Raw genomic sequence first — 24,421 nt, 5'->3', positions numbered from 1 at the left:
CCGACATCGATTGCCCGGAAAAGATGGACGATGGCGACACGGACGACTCTGAGGACTACTTCATACAGCCCAGACGCAAACGGTTAAAAACAGACGAGAAAGTGGTCCACATCAAGTGAGAACCATTCACAGAAGAAACAAGAGAAGTGTAAAGACTGTCTTCTTCAAATTCTACACTTCTCTTTTGTTTGAGGCAGCAGACAAAAAACGACAAGATTCACTGTACAAACTGCTTTGGGTTATCTCATCCTCGCCTTGGGAAGAACAACTGTCGACTACATTAATAAACATCTGCCTTCAACAGAACTCTTAAAGACAGAAACATAGAAGAGCTGCATTTCCTCCTTATTTCATGGACACTCAAGAACCCGCCTGTACAGATTTTTGATGTAGGACTTGTTTTGCAGTAGTTAAGTTAATGATTGCTCTTTTTCTTTTCTATCATCCATTTTCATTGGTAGATTTGTTGTGACGGTTGCTTTATAAAACGTTCGATTCCTCCATTGCCAGTTCTTAATGTATTATATCTATACTTTGACATGAAACCAAGTATTTGTATTACTTTGTGGAAGCATTGTGTAAATAAGAGAATCTAGCCCACTGAAGGTATTCCTACGGTATAGATGTTTGGTTGCGTCATCAATAAAACCTGTTCTTGAAATATATTAAAGAAAATGTGTGGCGTTGAGTAGGTTTCGGGATTGCCAGCGAGCTCTTAAAAGGAGCAGTTCACCAAAAATTACAAAAAACAAAACCTATTTCCACACATCCTTGGTATTTAGCCATTTTGGTTAAATTTGCCCAGGATTCAAGATTCCTGCATTCAAAATGTCTGTTATTTCAATTGTGGTGCGTACACATTTAACAGCTGCATCTCTTTACAGAAAGTGTCGCCCTTACTTTGAAAAGTACACATGGTAACATTATGTGCTATACTTATTTTGAAAGTACATGTCCTAAACCAATGCAATATAAAGTGATTTAAATGGTGAACTTTACATAGTGCATTAAAACATCAAAATGCTGTAATGCCAAGAAGAAGTCAAGTTGACTCCATAAACAATATCGCAGCCTCGGCTAATGCATGCAAGATTCAGTCCCCTCTTACTGTCGTTACGAGCACTTTGACACAATAAACTGAACCAGAGGTTGAAGTCACATTACTAGAAGCACGCGATGACAGTGGGAACTTGCTTTATTGCTGCAGTCCTCAAAATATACACGCACGAGCTGACATCAGCGTGTATGGTGCTGAGTCCTCAGTCTGGCAGAGAGTCTGCTGACCACCTTTCAACATCTTGAACATTTTCCCAAGTAGCTCTGGAACAAATCCCCTCGTGTATTTTTCAAACGCAGTCGGATATCGGGTTTGCTCGTATCTTCGTGGTAGGATGTTTTTCTCTTGACAACTGATTGCTCATCTCAAACACGATTAACCAGGACAATTAGTTTCGATTTAAAAGTAGCCTCTTTTGCGATAACGATAATTATCCATCTCATCATCGTAACATTTAACAAAATGAGAAGAACGGCCACTGATAAATCCAAAGTTCACTGAGAGATCATTTGCATACAAGCCCGCTTTACTCAGGATTTACTCACGTGGACCTGGTAATATTATATAATCACCTATAGGTGTATTTTTGGCAGCTACATACTAAAATGCAAAGTTAGTTGAAGAATGTAGCAGGCCTCGGGGCTAATGACTGAATTACCATGTGGAGATAAATAATCTAATTTGACGAAGCTCGTAGATATGTGATGAGAGTGTGTGAAATGTGTGAGCTCTGGAACATCAAACTGTTTGTTCCGGTTCTTCTACATATCGATGGCCAAATCGCAAAACCTCCTATCTGCCTATTTTCTAAGAAGAAAACCTCCTATCTGCACTTTGAGAGGCACTAATACCTAGTCGGTATTGTTAACACATAATAATATAGTCCAAAAACAGTGTATTGTGTATTGGGTATCCTTAACAAATAGCATTCTGCAAGAATGTTTTCTCAAAAAAGTGCATTTTTCAGATACAGGTTTTGCTCTTCGGCCATCGATATGTAACAATAACATGACAGCGTTCCGCTGCCTTGTTCCACAGCCTTAACACATTATTTTACAATCGTCTATAACAGTCTCTACCAGGGAATGTTATACACTGATATTGATCCTGAACTTTAATCAGAATAATGTTAGTTCATCAACCTTCAAATCATAACAAATCCATAAGGAGAAAGGAATCCGTTATCGAGAGCTCTACGATCAATTACAGACGTTTTGTTTTTCCAAAAAACATCATTTTATGATGACTGTGGATCAATTGAGGCATCAAAACAATCTGATGCAAAAAACTGAAAAAAACAATGTGTTCAAATGTAGTATTGACAACATGGAGGGATGTCTGGCACACATGTACAATCCTCGGCGAGGGATAATCTTATTAAATTGACGAAATGTACATTCTTGGAGCCCGATCTCAAGTCACGTGCCAGTTCCTCGATGTGCCTGCAGTGACGCTTCAACCCACCGACCAATCAGCTCGCGGACGCAGGCCCAGCTGGTTTATCTGCCTGCTTCCGTGTTGTTTCCACAGTGTCGGAAAAGTTGTTGTTCAGTTAAGGACTCTGTCGGAAAGTCAGCGGCCACACAGGCAAGAGACATCTGCTTTACTCATTTCCATCCGGTCATTCTTCGGTAATTATGACGTAAAGCCGTCAGGCAAAATCCAACTGTCTATTCGTCGGTAGTTTAAGTTACTACCTAACGTTAGCTAAGTGGCTAACAATTCATTTGATTTAACGTTATTCTGTGGTTTCTGATCAGCGCATTTTGTGTGAAACAAACAGAAACAAGTATGTTTTCTGTAGTTGAGCGATGCATGAATGAAGACACACAGCAACACTTCATTCCGCTGTGTTGTTCTAATCAGCTAACAGAAGAATGTGGATAACCGGACTGTTTGGATGTTTTTAGTTGCTCAACAGACTTTGACCCAGTTGCGACCGCGTTAACTGGACACCGGTGTTAAGTCCTGGGCTGTGTTGTTCTCCTTGCTGTTTTGTTTATGGCTGATTCAAGCCCGTGTTGACGCTCCGACAACTCTACATCTGTGCCATATGGTTAGATCAGTGGCTACATGTTCCTGTGTTATGCTGTCTAGGAAGCATCGTGTAAATATGTTTTTTTGTAGGCTGGCGATGTAACCTGTTAGCGAGAACTGAAGACGTGGAAAAAGGATGTTATGTGTTTTTAATAAACACAGACCTCTTTCTCTCCAGCAGACTATGAGGATAGACGGAGTCCTCACGCGCGGTGCCTTTGGATTGACCACTCAAGAAGGAAACTTAACCTCCCTTTGCCCCAACGGGTCCAAATGGGTCTGGGAAGGGTTTGGGGAATGTGCCCAGGATGCGAGGGACATGGCCAGCGTTTACCTGGGCCTCCTGTCCATCCTCTGCTTCATGGTGTCTTCACTTCCGTAAGTGTTTGTGCCTCTCAGAGGAAGTGCTCTCTCATCTGATCATAATGTGTAATTGTGACTGTTGGTGTGTCATCTGATCATAATGTGTACTTGTGACTGTTGGTTGTGATTGCAGACAGTACTACAGCTCGTGTAAAACGGGGAACATGGACAGTGCCCTCTCTATTTGGTTCCTGCTGCTGTGGTTGGGAGGTGACACCTGTAACCTGGTGGGCTCCTTCTTGGCGGACCAGCTTCCGCTTCAGGTGACTTGTTGTGGTTTTTCTATAAATCATTGTTTTTGGTCTATAAAATGTCATGAAAACCCGAAATTAAAAAATGATTGAGATTTTCTTTTTCATTCAAAGAAACAAAATTATGACTTTAAAAAAATAAATAATGTTATGACACAAAAAAACGAATAAATTGTCCCATTTTTAGAGCCGTTATCTGCTAATTATTGTTTGTGCCTTGATCAGGGACTTGATTGAGTAATTGATTATTCAAATTCTTATTGATAATTTTTCTGGTAATTGACTAATTAATTACTTGACTATTCATGTAAAATATTGACAACAATAGATTTTTTTAAGTGTATTGAATTATATTGACTATTTGTGTGAAAGAAAAAATGTTTTTTTCACAACTTGTGTCTTTCTCCTTGTCATCCAGACGTATACAGCCGTTTACTATGTTATTGCTGACATGGCGATGCTGGGCATGTACTTGTACTACAAGATATGGAACAAGATGTTAGACAGTGAGTGGTTTTTTTCTTTCACTACTCATTTTTTTGTTTACAAATGCACAATATAATAACCGCATCCTTGTTTAGTTGATTTCTTGATTCAGCCACTACTAAGGCACTGCTTATTTCTAAGATCAGTTTTTATCTGACTTAGCTGCCTAATGAACAAGCATCTCATATCAGTGCTGAGGAACAATGATCCAACACTAGTCCAGACAGAGGAAGAGGGTGATCACTGTACCCGGTTATGTCATCACATGCCTCATGTCGCTGCGTTTGTTCCACTGCTGGTGAACTCTGACCCTTGTCTGGAGGAATGTGCTTCGATGTCTTTCCCGGTATTGATGCTGAACCCAGGTGTTGTCTCTTCCCCAGGCAGGAGGGTTTTGCACGTGGTGGGTGTAGCCTGTGTCCTGGGCTTCACCACAGGCCTCGCCCCCCTCCCTGGATTAGGTGCCCAACATGAAGTTGTTCCTTCTGGGTTCAGAGGTCGCGCCTTGCTCTCAACCTCCGATGTTAGTCACATCAAGGTGAGTCATATTCATTTGTTTATTAGGGACCAGAGGGGGGGTCAATTCATTTTGTCTGGCTTTTTATTTGTGGTCTAATGTTGTTGTGTCTGCCTCTCTGTCGCTTCAGACTTTTACCACTAAAGAAATTATTGGATTCTCCATCGGCTCAGTGTCGTCAGTCCTCTACCTCTTTTCCAGACTTCCCCAGATGTACACTAATGTGAGTATGACAAAGTGCTTCCTGCTGCACATGTGTTAATTCCTTTGTAATAGTGGCTGCATACTGTAGACGTTAGCTGATACTAATACTTATGCTAACACTAAAAACAAATGGCTGATAATAATAATTAGAGTAAGTATCCTCATAATATTACTTCAGCATCACTGTATATTTTGCACTTTCAAATGTTGTTTCTATTTTTGTAATTGCATGTATTTTCTTCTTACACTAATGTTGGTTAAAGTACTTCCAATACAACAAGTTCTAAACAATAAAATTAGAGGAGTCTCATATTGGGTCAGGTATCCACGGGTACCCAATAAGTAACATTCATAAAATATTTCCAAATTTAAAGTGATAGGTAAAGATAAATAAGATATGTAGAAATGCATGTGAAATGATAATCATGGACAAAAAACAGCTGTGAATGCATTAAAAGTTGTGTTTTGATGTATGTTTGAATCTGCACCAGATGAAAAATGTATATCGAAGTGAAAGAGACGAGATTAAATGTAGCTGAAAGCTGAGCAGTCAGAAACGCCTGTGAATGTGATGCTCGGAGAGCTCGGATGATTGCCTCTGCAATCTGCACACATCACTCTGGTGGACAATGTGTGGTGGCTGTGTATACCATCCTCTATTCCTTAAAAAAAATAAAGGTTTGTGGTCTTCCCCCCCCCCCCCCCCCCCCCCTCACTTCTCCCCACAGTTCAAGAGGAAGTCGACAGAGGGGGTGTCTTTCTTCCTGTTTGCGCTGGTCATCCTGGGAAACTCTACATACGGCCTGAGTGTCCTGCTGAAGAACCCTGATGAGGGCCAGGGCGAAAAAAGCTACATGATCCATCACTTGCCCTGGCTCATCGGAAGCCTCGGCACCCTCTCCTTAGACCTCATTGTATCCTTTTAAAGAATTACTGGAAAGCATGAGCCGTCGTTGCCGGGCCTCTGGGCTCTCTATTTATCCCACGTACATGCTACATTTTAGGCAGTGCTGAGCTGGAAGAGGGGACACTTAATCAGATGGGTTTGTGTCTCGTGACTGTGTGTCTTGAAATACAATATGCAGTATCAAAGGTCGAAGCACTCGCAGGGAAATTAGCTTGTCACAAGCAAAGAAACAAGGCTGTAGAAGCTGCACTAGTGCCTCCTGGAGGCCTTGTGCTTCTTTGCACCCCACTAAAGTGGTGGACTTGAGTGTGCGTGCAGTGGCTTGCTGCTTTCGTTTTCAATGAATATTATAGAAGAGGTAGAAACATGTGACTTGATGATGAGCTCTTGGGGAATCCAATCCTGTACATCCGATGTAAAGGAGTCTGGTATTCAGTAAAATATATTTGTAACACCATAAATAATGGTCACTTCATGTATTTATTTCATCACTTTATGGTTAAATATGATCTCAAGTTTGTCATTGTTGTTTGTGTTTCTAGCTAAATTAAAAAAAAAGACACTTTCCCAGGATTTCTATAGATTTCCTTAACGTTGTGGTTCAGATCTGCATCCAGTTCTTAATTTACCGCAAAGCTAAGTTGGAGGTGGACGGCGGCCGCGGTGAGACGACGCCTCTTATTGGGAGCTAAGCCGAGAGTGTACTGGTGGAACACGAACGGACACTCGCTTCCAGTGAATCCTCAAAATCATCACTTCCAACAGGATCGGGATGAAAGAACATTTTAGTGAGACTTGATTGTGTAATTTATTATGCTCTTTTCATGTTTACACTTTGTTTTTATCTGCAAAAGTACTGTGGCAGATGAAGTCCTTCCCCTGGAGTTCAGCTGCAGTGATGTGATTGACGATTCTCTTAATGTTCGAGTTTTTAAAGGGACGATTGAAGGTTTTCAGGTGTCGCACATGGATTAGAAACTCCTCCTGATTTTAGGTCACAACCTCAATTTGATTTCAGACCTAATCTAGATGTCAGAATTCTGCTGGCCGGGGGTGACCAGACCACACCGGGGTTTCTCTGAGTATTCTGGTGTTTTTCAGTTGCCAAACACTTTGACGGCGTTGACACTTAACCGCTGCATGAAGCCCAGTTTCATCCTGTTGCAGTGACGTGTCTGACCGCAAAAGAAGAAATGTTTTGCAAAACATTTCCAAATGTAAATTCTATTTAGTCAATTTTGAATTGATGTTTACACCAAGTGCTTTAATCACAGTTTTGAGAATTGTTTTTTTTTGTTAATTTTTGATATATTTTTTATTTGTAGTGATTTTGTATTTGTAGTGATTTGAAAATGCAGACACTTTTGTTTGCACTGGTGATAAAAGTAACAACACACTACTGTGTTTCATTTACACATGTTCGTTGCGTCATTCTCACTGTTTTGCACAACAAAAGTTAGTTTTGTACTTTGAGAAATATTGACTATATCAGTAGGTCAGTGTACTGTAAAGATTAAACAATAAATAAGTAATTTTCTCTGTTCTTTTTGATTCTGGGCTGATTTTTTTTTTTTTTTCTCTACGAATTAAAGAAACTCTGCTCTTGAGAAGAAAAACACTCTGGGGTCGCTTCCTCCCCTACAGTTTGCTCTCTTCACCTCCCACTTTTTTCAGCCCAGCAGAGGTCAAGGCCTGCTCTTGGCCTTGATGTAGACCTTTACCCCTTTGCCTTTGCTAACCTCAACCCCTGCTGACTGTGTTCGACCTGCTCCTGGGAGGCCTTGACAGCCGTGTTTTTTTTCGTCATTAGCAGATTCACACTGGCCTCTCAGTTGCTCCCTCCTCCCTCATAACACCCACGCATGCACACACTTTCCCCCGCTATCAAACATAATGCAATCACGCATAGTCAACCAGTAAGGGCCCACCCACCAAGAAAGCAAGGTCAGTACAGAAACTATCTTGGCTTCAGAGTTTGTGTGTGTGTGTGTGTGTGTGTGTGTGTGTATTTTGGGGTGGAGGGTTGTGAAACAGTGGCAGAGAGATTGCTGAGTGGGTTGGAGAGTTAGCAGGAAGAACAGTGATAGGGAACATCCATCCATCACAAGGATGAACAAGAGGCTGTTTATAAACACTCCATACTGGGAATTTGTTAATGAGATGATTCCAGTTGCTACAAGTAGTGCAGGAACGGGGTCCCTTGTGACTCGGAGAGGTTGCCAGTTTAAATCCCTAGTCCAACCAAAAGGCCCCATGCTGGGGGATTTTATGGTAAATTTAGGATAGTGTTGAAAATATATCTAATTTACCATGTCAGACACCCTACACTTTACCTCTGAATGCTATTGTTGTCCAGTTTCACTTTTCATGTTTCCCTCAAATATTCCCCATAAAAGGTTTATAAATAATGTATCCTCCTCACTGACAGACTTCTGTCCTGCAAGAGAACATTTACAGGAAAAGAAGATCTTTGGTCAGGTTTCCGCACGTCCAGCTAAAACACACATCAAGAGCACCAGTCTGTTTACTCTGTGTGATTATATATGTGTGTGCGATTGTGTGTGTGTGTGTGTGTGTAAGGATGGAGGCTGGGCTGAAGTCAACATTACAAAAAGTTAGTTAGTTGGACAAAGGGAGAGGACGTCGGGACGCTCGGTGCAACAGGAAGGTTCCCACCATCAGCGGTGAGTCCACCACCTCTGCTCCTAACTAACACAACTGCAACATTAACAGAATTGTTCATAGGCCAACGCACAGATCTTTGACCTAAAGAGCAGCACGTTACTATCCTGCAGTCTGAATCAGTCTCGTCTATAAGGGTTTAAAAAAAGGGAGTTTTTGACATTTACATTTGTCATTTTTCTGCGGAATTTTATGAGGAATTTAATGTATTTATTTTATATATCCAGCATGCTTAAGCATAGAATACGTAGTGACCTCAACAGATCATATGAAATGGTTTCAAACAAATCATTTTAGTTGTGACAACTGATATTTTACATTTAACATTCCTTCCCTTGATAGCCAAGTAAACCCCCAACCACACTCACTCACATATGCTCAAACATAAGCTGTGAACTTTACTCACGAACCCAAGGCCACTTTAATGTAAGTGTCAGTTTCCTGCGAGGATCAGTAAACAGTCCCAACCATTATCGAGCTGCAGCTACCAGCCAGCAGCTCTCCGATAAAGAGGAGCTGGCGGCATGGAGGAGACGTCCTGAACAGGATTTACGATGTGCTGAATTTATCTCAGGGCTTGTACTGTGAGTGATTCAGGACTAATGAGTTCAGGAGGTTTGCACATGCACATGCCATCACTTAGTTTGAGGAAAAGTTGACTTCTTTGTCATTTTCAGTTTGCTTTGTTTAAGTTTACATTGAAATGCTAGACCTTGCCCTTGTTTCTCTGGCGCTCATCTCATCATTTTGGTACAGTTAGTTGGTTCACAGAACACAACCTAATTCAGGGAACACGCCAGAGTCCAATTTAAACTATCCGTGCATGATATGAACTTGCCCTTAAAGTCCCCCCCCCCCCCCCCCCCCACACTCTCCCTCTTCTTTCGTGATTCTCATCTCCCATGGGGCGAGCCCTCGTCGTCAGGCCCGTGTCCAACAATGTGTCCAACAGTGTGACACCTCCTGAAGATCCATGGCGACATTTGCACGCTCTCAGATGTTGTCCCCATCGTTCAGTGTCACTCTGAGCACTGCTGCTGCCTCAGAGGTCAGAGACAGTTGGAGGAATGGCTGATGCTTGTTTTGCCATGACACACTGATATTAATGGAGGAAAACACAACAGACCACCTCTTCTTTTGCAATGGAGTCATGCATCTCTCTAGATTATTGTAGTAATGTCAAGGAAATGATGCCTGAGTGAAGATCAAACAAGTTGGCTTGAATTAGAATAAAGTGAACTATTTGACATGACATTTAGTAGAAACTTTCAAGGTTCCCAGTGGATAAATCCTACTGACTTTCGTGATCCCCTGACTTTTCTTCTAGCCCCACCGTGAGGTTGACGTTTGTGGGTTTAAGTCAAATATCTCAACAACTAATGGATAGATTGCCATGAAACTGGGATGAGTTGTAAGAACTTTGGTGGTCCGCTGACTTTCCCTCTAGTATCATCAACAGGTCAGATAATTAAATTGCCCAATAATCCCTGCAAAACTCATCAGCCTCAGCTGTACTGTTTAGTGCTAATTAGAGAATGTTAGCACGCTAACACGGCATCAAAGATGGAGAAGATGATATACCTGCTAAACTAAAGCTTGTTAATATTTTCATTGTTAGCATGTTTGGCTATCAAGCCGATGTTAACATTCAGCTCAAATCACTGCCGTATACAGTATATAGAATAGACAGAAATATTGTATTGTAGAATTACAATATGGAGAAACAGAATGACAATATCATATCAATGAAGTATATGTCAATGCTTCTATGATGCTGTTCTCCGTGACCTTTATCTAACCATAAAACCTTCAAAGTAATACCATCAATGTAGTTATTAGTCTAATGTTTTCACCATTTAAAGGCTTGTGGTGTTGAATGCAACTGTTTCTGGCAGTTGGACTGTTATTGTAGGTCTATGACATTCATTTGTGCTCTATTAGTTTGTGGTTTTCCCTTGAGTACAATTTATCTCAAAACTGTTTGTCATCGTGGACTGTGGTCACATGTGTACAGATTTACCCTTTGGACACAATCTTCAAAGGAAAGTCACTGTGTAGCTGGCGCCCAAATTCCTATGTCATTTGTCACTGAGATCGATCGCGATCGCTCCAGTGAGCATTACTGACGAACCCTCTGCTATCCACCAATCAGTCCTGGTTCCCATAATGAGCCAGTGAGAGGGATGATATGCGGGTGGGAGGACGCCGTTAATCCCCAGTAAGCATGCTGCATGTCAAACGGCCCTGCTCAGAGATTTACAGGCCAGTGTTGAGGTCACTCCTCTGTCTCCACTGGGCGGTTCAGGCCTCGTCTCATTTTGCTCTGCCCCGGCCTGGTTAACTGTCTGTGGGGGAGGAGGAGGTCCCAGAGCCCCTTTAAATCTAACTGCTGTCCAATATTAACTGCAGCACAAACAGAACAGCGGTAAACAAAAGCAAAGTAAACACACTCCCAAAGGCTTGGAGGACAAACATGGACGGACAGACAGACAAACACACTGTAGCAAGCTTCACAAGCAGTATTTAGTCCACGAAAAAAACTTTTAACAATTGATTTAATGATGGTAATTACTTTATTCGACTCATCAGATTAAACTGAGGAAAATAATTCATTTTTTCGAGCCCAGCTGTTGCCCTCTGGGATACATCCATTCAGACCAAACCTCAACACACACACACACACACACACACACACACACACACACACACACACACACACACACACACACACACACATACACACACAGACACACATTCAATTTTCAATTTCAATTTCAATTCAATTCAATTTATTTAGTATCGCCCAAAATCCCAAATTTGCCTCAGAGGGCTTTACAATCTGTACACATACGACATTCTCTGTCCCGGGACCCTCACATCGGAAGAGGAAAAACTCCCCCCCCCCCAAATAACTTTAACGGGTACACTCAATGAGTGTTGGGTGTCCTTCACTCTGTGGGATAAAGTCTCCATCTTTCCCTCCATCCATCCCTCCCTGCCGTCGATCTGTGAAGTCCCCGGCCAGGTCCAGCTGTTTGGACCCCAGTCACATCCCTGTCCTTCCTGGGTGTCCTCACTTTCCCTTTCGTCTATCCCCCGGGGACGATTAAGACCTCCTCCAGCACATCATCCACCACAGACCAAGAGCCAGCTGCACTCATCCTCTGTTTTTTAAAAATAGGCTGGGATATCAGCCTCTACAGTTAAGAGACCTGGGGATAGAGGAATGTCTCCGCACTTCCCAGATCCTTCATATCTTTGTGAATCCTCTGAGTAATTGTCTGTGTGTGTGTTTATGTCTTTGCAAGTGTGTGTGTGTGTGTGTGTGAAGATAGATCCCGTATTACTAGCTGGAGAGAGGATTTTCTGTCCAGATGAGAGAGTGGACTGAGTTGGAGATGAGCTTTTCGGCAGGGGGGTTTTTCTCTGCCTCGGATGGTTACTGCTCAACGGAGCAGCTCCAGTATTACGGTGAGTCCACACTGACACGTCTCTTCTGACTTTCTTTTCTTTATATCATTTCTTATAATAATAGATAAAGCACTGAAGATAGAATGAATGATGTCTTAGTTGGACTGTTGAAAATTGATACCAATACATTTAACACCAGGAAGAGGAAAGACTCGATATTCAGACACGAGTATCAATGTCTTATGTGATTTGAATGTGTGGAGATATTTTAGTTGCAAAGTATTTCCAGTGTTATCAGTCAATGGTAAATTTAGTCAAATGTGGTGGTATAGCGTTATTGGTTCCTGGTTTATTTCTAATCTGCGCTATCAACTGTTTTTTCCGCTGTTGTAAAGAGTTTCTTCATCCAAATTAGGAAAACAAATTGTCTCACTTACTGCAGATAGTTTTGGTTGAATTTCTTCACGTTTTAGATATTCACTTCTAAGATTTCAGACTCCATCCCAATACAATTGATGGAATAAAGAAAATAATATATTTATATATAAATATATAATAAATGCATTTCCTTTGTGGTGCCTTCAGCTTTGACAATATAGATACTATCAGTGTTAAGAAAGAAAGCATGTTTGTTTGTTTGTTTTCTGTAATATGGATGAATTGACCCTCTGAAGTGACACCAAAATGTAAGGGAGCTCTGCAGGACAGGCCCTCTAGACTGCTGTCACATCAAATAAAGTCTACTCAAGTTTATTTATGCACTATTTTTGACCCTTTTCATTATATATTCATTATATAATACATTTAACAATATCCCATATTCATCACTGGTGTTTAACAAAAGTTATGTATGGATCCTTTAAAGGTGCTAAATTTGAAATTCAGTGCATTAATATAGCAGCAAACAACTAATAACGTAGTAATGTCTACCTGAGCAGAGACTGAAGTCACTCTTCCTCTCTGTGTGTTGCAATCCGAGTTTCTGCTTTGTTTACATGGCCGCCCGTGCATTTTAGTGCATGTGATTCTCTCTGTTGCGCCCCACTAGCTGGCTAACGGCCGCAGCTTTGCACTGCACTCATATGTCGGTTACAACTGAAAACAATGTCAAGGCCCACGGTGTCGTCAGGGAAGAGTAGCATTATTCAATTATTATCTTTAAGTGCTCATCCTGTTCAGGGCCGCGGGGGGCTGGAGCCGATCACAGCTGGGCGAAGGCAGGGTACATCCTGGACAGGTCGCCAGGTCTGACACATAGAGACAGACACACACCTACGGGCAATTTAGAGTGATCAGTTTACCTTAGCTGCAGTTCTTTGGACTGTGGGAGGAAGCCGGAGAACCCACGCTTCCACACAGAAGGCCCGGCCAGCCCGGGTATCAAACCCTATCCCCTCTTGCTGTGAGGCAAGAGGGGCCACCACACCACCGTGCAGCCCAACCCTGCTGGCTCAGTCAGCACTCATACTGTTCTTTGTACTATTCATGCTGTCAGCATGTTAGCTGCTAGCCGCTCTTTGTTGAGGGCCGTGAGCAGGCAATAGATATGCTCTGAATTCCATATTGTGCGCCTTTGAGTAAGTAACTCATACATTATATTGTTATAAAACAAGGATGTGACTGAACTTTCACAGTTGATGAATGAAATGAGCGTTTATTTACCGCCTCTGAGAACTCGCTGACATGAAAAAAATTGTTCTTGAGGAGTTTCAGCCAGCTCGATGCATTCACAGCACGCAGGGAGGCTGAGTGTGCATCGGAGGATCTATTTATACTGACATGTATTCCCCCTGTTGTCTCCCCTCCTGCCCTCAGGAGCAGGGGGAGGACGACGGTGGAGGCGCAGCTATGGGGGGTAGTTTGCTGGGGTTGTTTGGCTCCCTAGTGCGTGGGATGGAAGGGAGGCTGAGGAGTGTTTAGACAGTGTTCAAATGGTTTACAAACAGTGCGAACCACAGCGCTGTCACATGCAGAGAAAGCAAGGACCCCCACCCCCCCCCCCCCCGCCACAGTCTGGTGAAGACAGGAAACATCTGGAGAGAGAACGAAAGAGGACAAAAGGATGGAGTGAGGACGGGTTAATCAGTGATGATTCTGATATTTACTCAATCAAGGGTGTCAATCAACTTAATGCACCAGTTTTCTACATCTACTTTGTCATTTGTCATGAAAACCTCCAGGAAATGTCTGGGGTCCAAAAGGTTGAAGACTGATGACTGATAAATAGTCGCAGTGGCAAAGTATTAAAAGTACCAGACCGTACCATTCCCTTTGGACTTGGATGGATTGCAGAGAGTGCAGGACTGGCTGTGTCCTCAACACGGAGTTAGAACAAGTCTTGGAGAGAAAGTGAGAGGGAGAAATGTTCCAGTTCTTTAAAGGTGATGAGATAATGAGGTGATGAGCAGGTGACATGGGAAGTGTATTTTGTAAGAATGCTGTGACTTCAGGATAAGAAGATTGATACCACTTTCTTATATTTACCGTGTGGCACTGATCCTCTCAACTAACTAACGAAGACACATTTTCCATATAATCCGATTGTTTTTAGCCCCCATCTTCATGCAACGTGTTTTACCCTTTAAATTTCCATCTCCAGCAGTCCTGAGACTCCTGCCAGTTGGGTGGGCTCTACGTTTAATCAGCGCATTAAAGATCCCACAGCAGTCCCAGTCGTGCTGGTCCAGCTGTTCTTTCAGAGGCTGTCAGTGGTCACACATGTTTTCTCAAAGGAGACGGGACTTGCAAAACACAAGCTGCTGATACACGCTCAGAGACGTCTCAGCCCGTCACAACACGGAACGGCCATTACAGACTGAATGAGGCATCCAGAAACGGGGATCAAAAACTCCTTGATGGCACTGGGAGCTCTCAGCTGCATCCTGTTTCAGCAAATTCACAAGGCCTCAATCTCAGCTTTTTATTATATCCCCCAAGAACCATAAAAGCAGTCACACGAGTCACGTAAGACCACATTCCTATGACGCTCTTTGACTTTGTAACAGCCTAATAGTGTTCCTATAATGGTCATTCATGTTTCTGTTCTTGCTATTGCACTAGTGTACATGTTAACACATTCATCCTTAAAGGATACATTTGGTAATAGTCAATTTACTCAATTTATCTCATTGACAGCCAGTCACAAATAAACTGTTTTATATTTTCAAAAAGCTCAGTCATTTTCGAAAACTGCTGGTCACTGTAGTTTTTAGACAATGTTACTCAAACAGGAGTAAATAGGGCATTTGTTGGGGACTATTTTTAACTGTGGATGAATCAGGGTAGGAAATTTACATATTTTTTAGGGGGCAATTTTTGCCAATTCAAAGAATTGGGGGCACTTTTTGAAACTTGTGAAATAACATTTAACCTTTGTTCAAAATAATAAATATACTTATTTAGGCTTACAGTATATGAGCAATTGTCATCAAATGGCAATAATAAGACTATTAGGCAGTAGTCTACAGATTCAAAGTGTTTTCTTAGATTTTTTGAACAAAAAACAAACATAAATCAGACAATCATATTCAATTTATTCTTATTTCTTTGTGGTTATTTATTGTTATTATTACATTTTTTAAACAACTATTAACAATTATTAAGTCAACGATGCCTTGATTACATACACATCAGTCATTGTATGGAATTATTGAGAAAGATATTTTTGTTTTCCTGATATGCATCAGTCATTGTGTGGAATTTTTGAGATTTTTTTTTTATAGCACCTTAAAAATTTAAAAAATGTGCCATTTGAAGGTACAAATTCAGTTCAGAGTTTTTACTTAGTAAAATATCTTAATTGACTGTCAGTCAGGTATTATTCATTAGCAACCCTCAAATCAAAGAATAAAGACACTTTACGCACAATTTAGGTGTATTTTCCCTTTAACTCACGAGATGCAGGTAGCATGTTTTATACTTAATGTGAATATAATTCATTTAATCTAATTTCCATTATGCAATATGTATACTTTGTTGGCATCTTATTCTGAAAACCGGATGTTCGTCTGAAGAAACCGGATGTTGTCTCACGTTAATATTTCCGCTAACTTTCAAAGTCCTTCGCTCGCTCCCGATCTGTGCCGTTTAAAGTTTACCGTGAATGTCAACATATAGGTGCACTAACATGTAAGTGTCTGCTGAGTTGACCGCAGTCTCGCAGTCACAGGTCTGATTAAGAAGCGCTCCATTTATTTATTCGTTTAGAAAGTTCGGGGGCATTTTTTGCCCCTCTCCTAGTGATATCAGGGGCAAAATGATATTTCTTAAGGGCAGTTTTGCCCTTTGCCCTCGTGTATTTCCGACGCTGGGATGAATACACGTTTGGTGCTCCAGTATTTTCGGCAGCAGGGTGAATATGTCAGATTGACTCAAAATTGACTACAGTGCCCATGTTCAACTTAATGAAGGAACGTGTCACCCGGTGCAACAGTGACACATTGATGTGCTTCTAATTTTGGACAACAATGGAGAACAGAGGAGTACATATGTCAGGCTTAAGCCACACAGACAGTACTTGGTGGTACATGTCTTTCTATGAGGTTTGTTGACAATGATAAAACATATAGAATATCAGCCATATCCTAAACAAATTGGATGTCAGTTACAGGGGGAAAAAAGCAGTTTGATTTGATAGAATGGGCAGAAAGTGAGCACCAGTGAGGATGCACTGTTTTCCAGGAAGTGGAAAGGAAGTTCCAAGAAGTGAACAGTTCAAATTCATTTCTCATGCGTCAGATCAATAAAATAAATAAATGCCTTAATACTCTTGCTCTGATCCTTTTCCTTTTGTATCTGGATCTATTGTCAAAGAAAACACAGTTCACTCATTAGTTTTTAAACTTACATCTCTGACCCCCAAAACAATTATTAAAGGTTTTTTCCCCCTGGACTTCCACCTTTTTCTATTCCAGACATGCTGGCTGACCCTCTGGGCTACCCCCTACAGGACCCTGACCTTCAGCTGCTCCCTTGCAGCCAACAACAGTACAGCCCCGCCAACCTGCCTTTCTCCCTCTATGGCTCTCCACCCTCTTCCACCTCCTCTCCATCCTCCTCCTCCTCCTCTTCGCAGCCCTGCCATCCTTCGTACCACTACAGCCCTCATTGCCTGGAGGCCCCCTGTGATCCCAGCCTTGAGCCCCATTGCGGGGTCCAGGCTCAGGGGCTCGGAGTGGTAGGACTGCCCCTGGGGCGGAGGACACGGGTGGTGTCGGGTGGGAAGAGCAGGGGTCAGGAAGAGCTGTGTGTGGTGTGTGGAGATAAAGCGTCAGGGTATCACTACAATGCTCTTACCTGTGAGGGATGCAAAGGTATTTCTCCCTTTCCAATTTAAAAAAAAATGATTTTCTCCATCGCTGTATGTACAAGCTAATCTAGAGAGGTTATATTTCAGCCTCACCTGGTCCTTCTTTCTGCTTCTCTACTTGTAGGCTTCTTTAGGCGTAGTGTGACTAAAAAGGCTGTGTATCACTGTAAGAGTGGCGGTGGCTGTGAGATGGACATGTACATGAGGAGGAAGTGCCAAGACTGTCGGCTGAGGAAGTGCCGTGCTGTGGGAATGCTGGCCGAGTGTAAGCGACCTCTACTGTGATTTAACTTAAAAGTATCCAATGGAGTATTCAATGCCTACTTAAACAATGTGCATTTAACTGATTTAATGCATCTTTTTCTTTTTCTCAGGCCTTCTCACAGAGGTGCAGTGCCAGTCCAAACGACTGAGGAAAGGTTGTAAAGTCAGAGCACATAAGGAAGAGGAGAACCCATACAGCAAGAGGGTCAGCTCTACCAGCAGGCTACCGGGGCAGGTAATAGAAAGCAGGGCCGAGCCAGTCTGACTGGAGAAATGGCGGTTTGTTAGCCGTGCCAGTGGCATTGCCCTATAGCGATAGCAGTGTTGGTCTATAGATTGAGCCATTCTGGGCTAGACTGAAATATCTCAACAGTTGTTTCGTGGATTGCCATTACATTTTGATGACATTCATGGTCCCCAGAGGATGAATCCTACTAACTTTGGTGATCCCTTGACTTTTCCTCTTGTGCCACCTGTACTTTGTATGTAGTGCTAATTGACCCTTCACTAAGCCCGCTCGGTCAAGCAGTCAGAGCCACCATGGAGTCCACTCTATCACTAACTGCACTCCCCGAAGGATTATTATCTAATATTTTGAAAAACAAAAAAGTGATTTCGGAGAGAAGCAGGTGGAAGGGTCTACAGTACAGTATCTGTTTAAAGGATGTCAAACTGACCCAGCAGTGAAAACAGGTTAAAAAGATGAAGATAGAAGCTAAATCCTACACATTACAGCACGGGTCTCAAGCTCAATTTGGCTCGGGGCCACTGCTGGTATTGCCATCTCATAGGAGGGCCACTTTAACTTGCAAGTACTACAAGAAAGCGCAATATTTTTGAAAATTAGCTTTTTTATTTCCATTTGTAGCACATTTTCGTCAGACTTAACAAAAAACGGACAAACAGCAGTTTTTATATATTTTTACATTATAAGTTTTCCTTACATTATTCTAAATTACTTATTGAAACATTGCACTGAACCAACAGATGCAATCCCTGAATACATTTGTACTTTATTCTATTTCCTGCCAGACAGCAGGCAGGGCTTTTTTGCCCTGATGGAGGTCAAAGTTGAAACCCTGAGTGTAGCTTCAAGATGGGCATCACTAATCCTGGACCTGAACTTGCATTTGTTAAAATTCAGAGTCGAGAAAAGTTTCTCACACAGATACGTGCTTCCAAAAAGGCACAAAAGGCTTTGGACTGTTCTCCGTGTTTAGTTGAGTAATGACGCTTGAGATTGTATTCCTTTAAAACAGAGACTTTTTCTTTGTATATCAGGCAAAGTAGCATTTCCATTAAACTCCACAAAAAATACTGCAATGTCTATCCTTCTTGAAATTGTCTGTGTTCATCATCCACTTTCCTTTTCGATTTGGAAAGAGACATCTTTGTTGTTCGCAGCCAAACAACTAATAAAAAGCCCCGCGTGTAAACTGCTCTCTTCTTATCCAAAACTGCCCGGTCATGTGCGGTCACCTTGACCTTTGCCATTATTTTATGCCAAACTTAGTCATTGTATAGTATGTTACAAAAATGTCATAAAACATGTCACTGAAAAGTCCTAGTATAATATGTCATACCAAATGTCAAGTATAGTAATGACGTAAAATATGTCGTAGTATATGTCATAAAATGTGATGAAAATGTCATGAAAAGTCATAGTTTGTCAAACAAAAATGTCATAGTCATAGTATAAATTATGTCATTGAACTATTATCATATATTGTGTCACAAAAAATGTAAAAAGTCATAGTATAGTATGTCATAAAAAAACATCATAGGGTACTTTCTATCTCTTAGTTGTTACATGAGGAAGTTATATCATAATCCTTATACTGGTTTAACCAGATGTTAACTTCCATCTACCTCAGGCTTTGTCTGCCAGTTTAACGCGAGAACAGAAGTACATGGTGGACAGGATGGTGGAGGCCCATCAACTGTACAAAGCACAGGACAGCAACCACTGCAGGGTAGGTCACAGTGGGGAAACATCGGTTGTTTTTTTCCAAAAACAGTTCCATTTTTACATTGCCCTTCATGGTTTCCTGTGTATGTCTGCTCAGTTGCTTGAGTGGTCGTGTATAGATGAAGGGGAAGGCATGTCTGATGTTGCGTCACCCCAACTGCAACGACTGCTACAGTTTGCCAGGACAGTGCCAGGTAAGACTGATGGGAATATGTGACCTTCAGGATCTGTGATCTGTAATTAAGTACAAGTAGTTTTTAAATAACAAGGAAATGTGAATGAGATCAAAGAGAGGGGATTCAAATGGTTTATCCCATATGTGATACATGATAATACCACTTATAAATAAAGACTTTAAAGACACACTTGTTGGCATACTTCACTTGGGAAGTGTTGTAATTGGTTTCCAAATAGACAAATGGCATAATGATTATAATTAAAAAAAACCTACAAGATGAATAGTCGAGTAGAATAAAGGACACACAGAACTACAATATGATATAGATGTACGTACTGCCATCCATCGTCACACCATTGTGTCTAGCGAGTGATGATGAGGCATACCAGGGAGTAAATACAAAATAGAACTTCATCAAATTATATGATATAACCTAGCTGTCACTCAAAGAACATCATGAAAAATCAAATAAACACAACATATATCCAAACAAATAACGATGTTCCCCTCACAGGCTTTGACCTCCTGGATTTTTCTGACCAGAGCTCTCTCTTGTCCGCCTCTTCGCTGGAGGTCATGTTCCTGCTCTCAGCACAGCAGTTCTCCCACAACCCAACAAGCCCCAGTCCAGGTGAATAAACCGACACACACACTTGCAATGGTCATACTAGCAGTCTAGTTCAGTTTGATTCATACTTTGTTTTTCTCTTGTATCAGCCCTGCAGATTTTCAGTATGTCAACACACAACTGGTTGAGAAACGTAGAGTCAAAGGAAAACATCCACAGTAGGCCGCTGGTCAATTCAGGTGAATCCAGAGATACAGTCACTCTCCAAATATCAAACATTTCACAGGCTGTGAAAAAAAAGCAATTCACGGTATTCCTAAAAAAATGAACAATTTCCTATTTGCTGGTGTGAACAGGAGGCAGCGAGGATCTCTTCGGGCCAGTGCTCAACTTCTTCCACAGCATGGCAACGCTGCGGGTGACGGAGGCAGAATACACCCTGCTCACTGCGACAGCTCTGCTCTGCTCAGGTCAGACACCAGGAATCTGTACATTTGGTTAGAAATAAGAAAACAGCTTTCAAATTAAGACACGCAAATGCTCTATTCCTCTGTAAATAATCAGTATAAACCCATCTGGAGCTCTTCAGCAGGGTTTAATGGTAAAATGACGCCTCCGAAGGATTCACTTATAGTCTGTGTCAAAGGGTCTGACTTTATCAAGGCTTAGAATGGCTCTGTAACTTACCTGCTCTGTAGCAGGGGTTTTCATAGTCTGACACCTGCGTCAAACAGTAATTGTTTGGCGAAGTGAGTCAGTCAATGTTTGGATACAAACACAAACAAACAGATCCAGGCGTCACAACTCTGTGTCCCTGTTCTACAGACCGTGCGTCCCTGCAGGCAGCCAGCTGCGTTGAGAAAATGCAGGAACTGATCCTGGACCTGCTGTCCAGGGTGTGCGGGGCCCAGGCTGGAGCTGCGCGAGGGGGACCGCAGAGGTTTGGTCGCCTGCTGGGTAGACTGACAGAGCTACGAACCCTTCGTCACAACTACCTCCTCCTGACAAGACGGCAGCCTGGACACTGACACAAGAGGACACACCACAAATGGTGAAAACTACCACTATCATGTCGGGGGAGTTTCATGTTTGAATTTAAGGACTAGATGATCCGGTACGAGCTGAGCAGCGTTGGATTCTTTGGTCTCACACACCAGTCTTCCACCATGTTAACTTCGGTTCATTCAGTACTGCGGTCATTATTGAATTTTAGCTTACGATGGGACTGAAATGTGTTTGTGGATTGCTGTAATTTGTTTGGACAAAATATATTTTATCAGCCTTTTTTTTTTAATAACTGTTGTTATGGCGTCACAACTAACATTTACAACTAACAATACTTTTCACTATGCCGAATATTGTTAAAATAAAAATGAAACGCAGACTGTGTGCTAGCTGGAGTTCATCAGTGGAAAAGGTGGATGTCACTTTCACCACACCTGTTAGCTGTTATTGAGCTTTTAAGCCGATGGTCTGAATACTTGATGTAAAGCATTTAAATATTTTTCAAGTGATTAATACAAATTAATACTAGAATGAGAATTGATACTACCTTTGATTTAAAAAAACATCAACAACATAAAACTGCAGTTTTCCAAAATGTTCAAAATGTGGAAATGCTATTGAGACTAAATATTTCTTAAAACATACAGGTACAAGCTTACGGTATATTTTTCTCATTTGATAAAATTGGAGCTCTCGACAATAAATTGGATATTCAACAGTGAATAATGGCAGTTTGGTCTTGTGTGAAATCCAAACAAAACTAAATGTTTTTTAAAACCTCACTTAACTTGTTTTAAATATGATTTAATACTCAACTTTATCCAAAATAACTATATTTCTATAGTCCAAAAAGAGATCAAAAAAAGAAATTCAAATATCAAGAACAATTAGCTCATTGTGCTGTGCACCGGCCACTTTATTAGGCACACCTGTTCGATTTGCTTGTTAACACAAATAGCTAATCAGCCAATCACATGGCAGCAACTCAATGCATCTAGACGTGGTGAAGACGACTGGCTGAAGGTCAAACCGAGCATCAGAATGGGGAAGAAAGGGGATTGAAGTGACTTTGAACGTGGCATGGTTGTTGGTGGGGGATGGTCTGAGTATTTCAAAAGCTGCTGATCTACTGGGAATTTCATGCACAACCATCTCTAGGGTTTACAGAGAACGGTCCGAAAAAGAGAAAATATCCAGTGAGCGGCAGTTGTGTGGACGAAAATGCCTCGTTGATGTCAGAGGTCAGAGGAGAATGGGCAGAGTGGGTCGAGATGATAGAAAGGCAACAGTAACTCAAATAACCACTCGTTACAACCAAGGTATGCAGAACACCGTCTCTGAACGCACAACACGTGGAACCTTGAAGCAGACGGGCTACAGCAGCAGAAGACCACACCGGGTACCACTCCTGTCAGCTAAGAACAGGAAACTGAGGCTACAATTCGCACAGGCTCACCAAAATTGGACACTAGAAGATTGGAAAAACCTGGTCTGATGAGTCTCGATTTCAGCTGCGACATTCAGATGGTCGGGTCAGAATTTGGCATAAACAATATGAAAGCATGGATCCATGCTGCCTTGTATCAACGGTTCAGGCTGGTGGTGGTGGTGTAATGGTGGGGGGCATATTTGCACACTTTGGGCCCCTTAGTACCAATTGAGCATCGTTTAAACGCCACTGAGTATTGTTGCTGACCATGTCCATCCCTTTATGACCACAGTGTATCCGTCTTCTGATGGCTATACTTCCAGCAGGATAGTGCACCATGTCACAAAGCTCAAATCATCTCAAACTGTGTTTTGAACATGACAATGAGTTCACTGTACTCCAATGGCCTCCACAGTCACCACATCTCAATCCAATAGAGCACCTTTGGGATGTGGTGGAATGGGAGATTCTCATCATGGATGTGCAGCCGACAAATCTGCAGCAACTGCGTGATGCCATCACCTCAATATGGACCAAAATCTCTGAGTAATGTTTCCAACACCTTGTTGAATCTATGCTACGAAGAATTAAGGCAGTTCTGAAGGCAAAAGGGGGTCCAACCCCCGTACTAGCAAGGTGTACCTAATAAAGTGGACGGTGAGTGTATGCACACACACACACACACACACACACACACACACACACACACACACACACACCACCATTGCCCTCTACAGGTAGTTGGACACGACAAAGCAGTGATTGCGGCTGACTCGGCACTGGTGGATCATGGCGCTGTTGTACTCCACCTGGACAGACTTGCGGATGCTGGACTGGCGGCCTTATGCGACCTCCCATTATGCACAGCTTGTCCGCTGAGTCGTTTGCACTCAAGGGTGTCACCTTGTCATGTGGAAGCCACTGCCTAGAGTACTAAAGATAGAGATTGAAGATAACCACTTTCACTGCTTTAGACCGGTTTGCATGATTCAGACCTACAATGCCTATTAAAAGTATTCACCCCCCTTGGATGTTTTCCCCTTTTGTTGCTTTTATACATGAAATCATGGTCAGAATAAATTGGCTTTTGTTGACAAAAGCTTCTTTCATGTCAAAATGAAAACAGATTTTTACAAACTGTCAATTAATTAAAAATATATAGTGTAAAATAAGTGTTTGCATAAATATTCACCCCCTTTAAAGTGACTGCCCTAATTCAACAGAGGTCCAGCTAGTTGATGCCAGCAGTGTCACAATTAGTGATATGGAGATCACCTGAGTGCAGTTGATGTGTGTCAAGTGATTGTAGTGTATAAACACCTGTGTCTGGGAGGTCCAGTCTCTGGTTCGTCAGTATTCCTGCTACAATTGCAACATGAAGACAAAACACTCCAAGCAACTCAGAGAAAAGATTATTGAAAGGTATGTCAGGCGATGGCTACAAAAAGATTTCCACTGGTTTCTAAACTGAGAACACTTTTAAGGATTTAAGGGGATGTATCAAACAGAAAAATGCTAAAATAAATCTAAAAGTTGTCTTACCTGCACGGTTATCATCCAACTCACAGCCCACTCCCCTCAGCAGGTGCTCCTCCTCGATCGGCAGACGACTGAGGGCCTTTTTCAGGCTCTTCTGTTGTCCACGATGATCCAGTAGTTTAGTTCGCCAGCACTATTCGTATCCAGTATATTTTCTAAAACAGTGTAAAACTCAGTTATTTTCTATTATTCGTCAAATATATTTTTTATTCTTCAGTTGAAACTTTCAGTACAGCTACGAGTTGT

General features: G+C 41.9%; 3 protein-coding genes across 8 annotated transcripts in view; all 3 read left to right on the top strand.

Moving 5' to 3' along the window:
• Nucleotides 1–675, top strand: part of trim33 (tripartite motif containing 33) — a 25,914-nt gene extending 25,239 nt beyond the window's left edge. For all 4 annotated transcript variants that reach the window (XM_076092707.1, XM_076092706.1, XM_076092705.1 and 1 more), the window contains one exon: nucleotides 1–675. This exon is cut by the window's left edge and continues 106 nt beyond it. In XM_076092707.1, coding sequence (XP_075948822.1) covers nucleotides 1–119 — 119 coding nt within the window. In that variant the 3' untranslated portion in view covers nucleotides 120–675.
• Nucleotides 676–2,546: 1,871 nt separating this feature from the next.
• Nucleotides 2,547–7,365, top strand: slc66a1 (solute carrier family 66 member 1). 3 transcript variants are annotated; one of them, XM_076092702.1, is made up of 8 exons: nucleotides 2,547–2,688; nucleotides 3,276–3,472; nucleotides 3,591–3,720; nucleotides 4,127–4,214; nucleotides 4,578–4,732; nucleotides 4,842–4,934; nucleotides 5,644–5,829; nucleotides 6,428–7,365. In XM_076092702.1, the coding sequence occupies exons 2-8, from the start codon at nucleotides 3,279–3,281 to the stop codon at nucleotides 6,512–6,514; spliced, it is 933 nt and encodes a 310-aa protein (XP_075948817.1). In that variant the 5' UTR covers nucleotides 2,547–2,688; nucleotides 3,276–3,278; the 3' UTR covers nucleotides 6,515–7,365. The 3 variants fall into 3 exon arrangements, with proteins under 3 accessions (XP_075948817.1, XP_075948815.1, XP_075948818.1); XM_076092700.1 differs by having other exon boundaries at nucleotides 3,273–3,472; XM_076092703.1 differs by having other exon boundaries at nucleotides 2,549–2,644.
• Nucleotides 7,366–11,878: 4,513 nt separating this feature from the next.
• Nucleotides 11,879–21,553, top strand: nr1h5 (nuclear receptor subfamily 1, group H, member 5). The gene is made up of 10 exons (XM_076090515.1): nucleotides 11,879–11,975; nucleotides 16,829–17,227; nucleotides 17,348–17,488; nucleotides 17,598–17,722; nucleotides 19,362–19,460; nucleotides 19,554–19,650; nucleotides 20,149–20,265; nucleotides 20,352–20,441; nucleotides 20,559–20,672; nucleotides 21,028–21,553. Exons 1-10 carry the CDS (start codon nucleotides 11,879–11,881, stop codon nucleotides 21,228–21,230), a joined length of 1,482 nt encoding a protein of 493 aa, XP_075946630.1. The 3' UTR covers nucleotides 21,231–21,553.
• Nucleotides 21,554–24,421: the final 2,868 nt, after the last annotated feature.

This window comes from Anarhichas minor, unplaced genomic scaffold (assembly GCF_050575085.1).
Source record: "Anarhichas minor isolate MPS153535 unplaced genomic scaffold, ASM5057508v1 ptg000003l, whole genome shotgun sequence".
Classification (NCBI taxonomy): Eukaryota; Metazoa; Chordata; class Actinopteri; order Perciformes; family Anarhichadidae; genus Anarhichas; species Anarhichas minor.
This window is presented reverse-complemented; position numbering and strand designations above follow the sequence as displayed.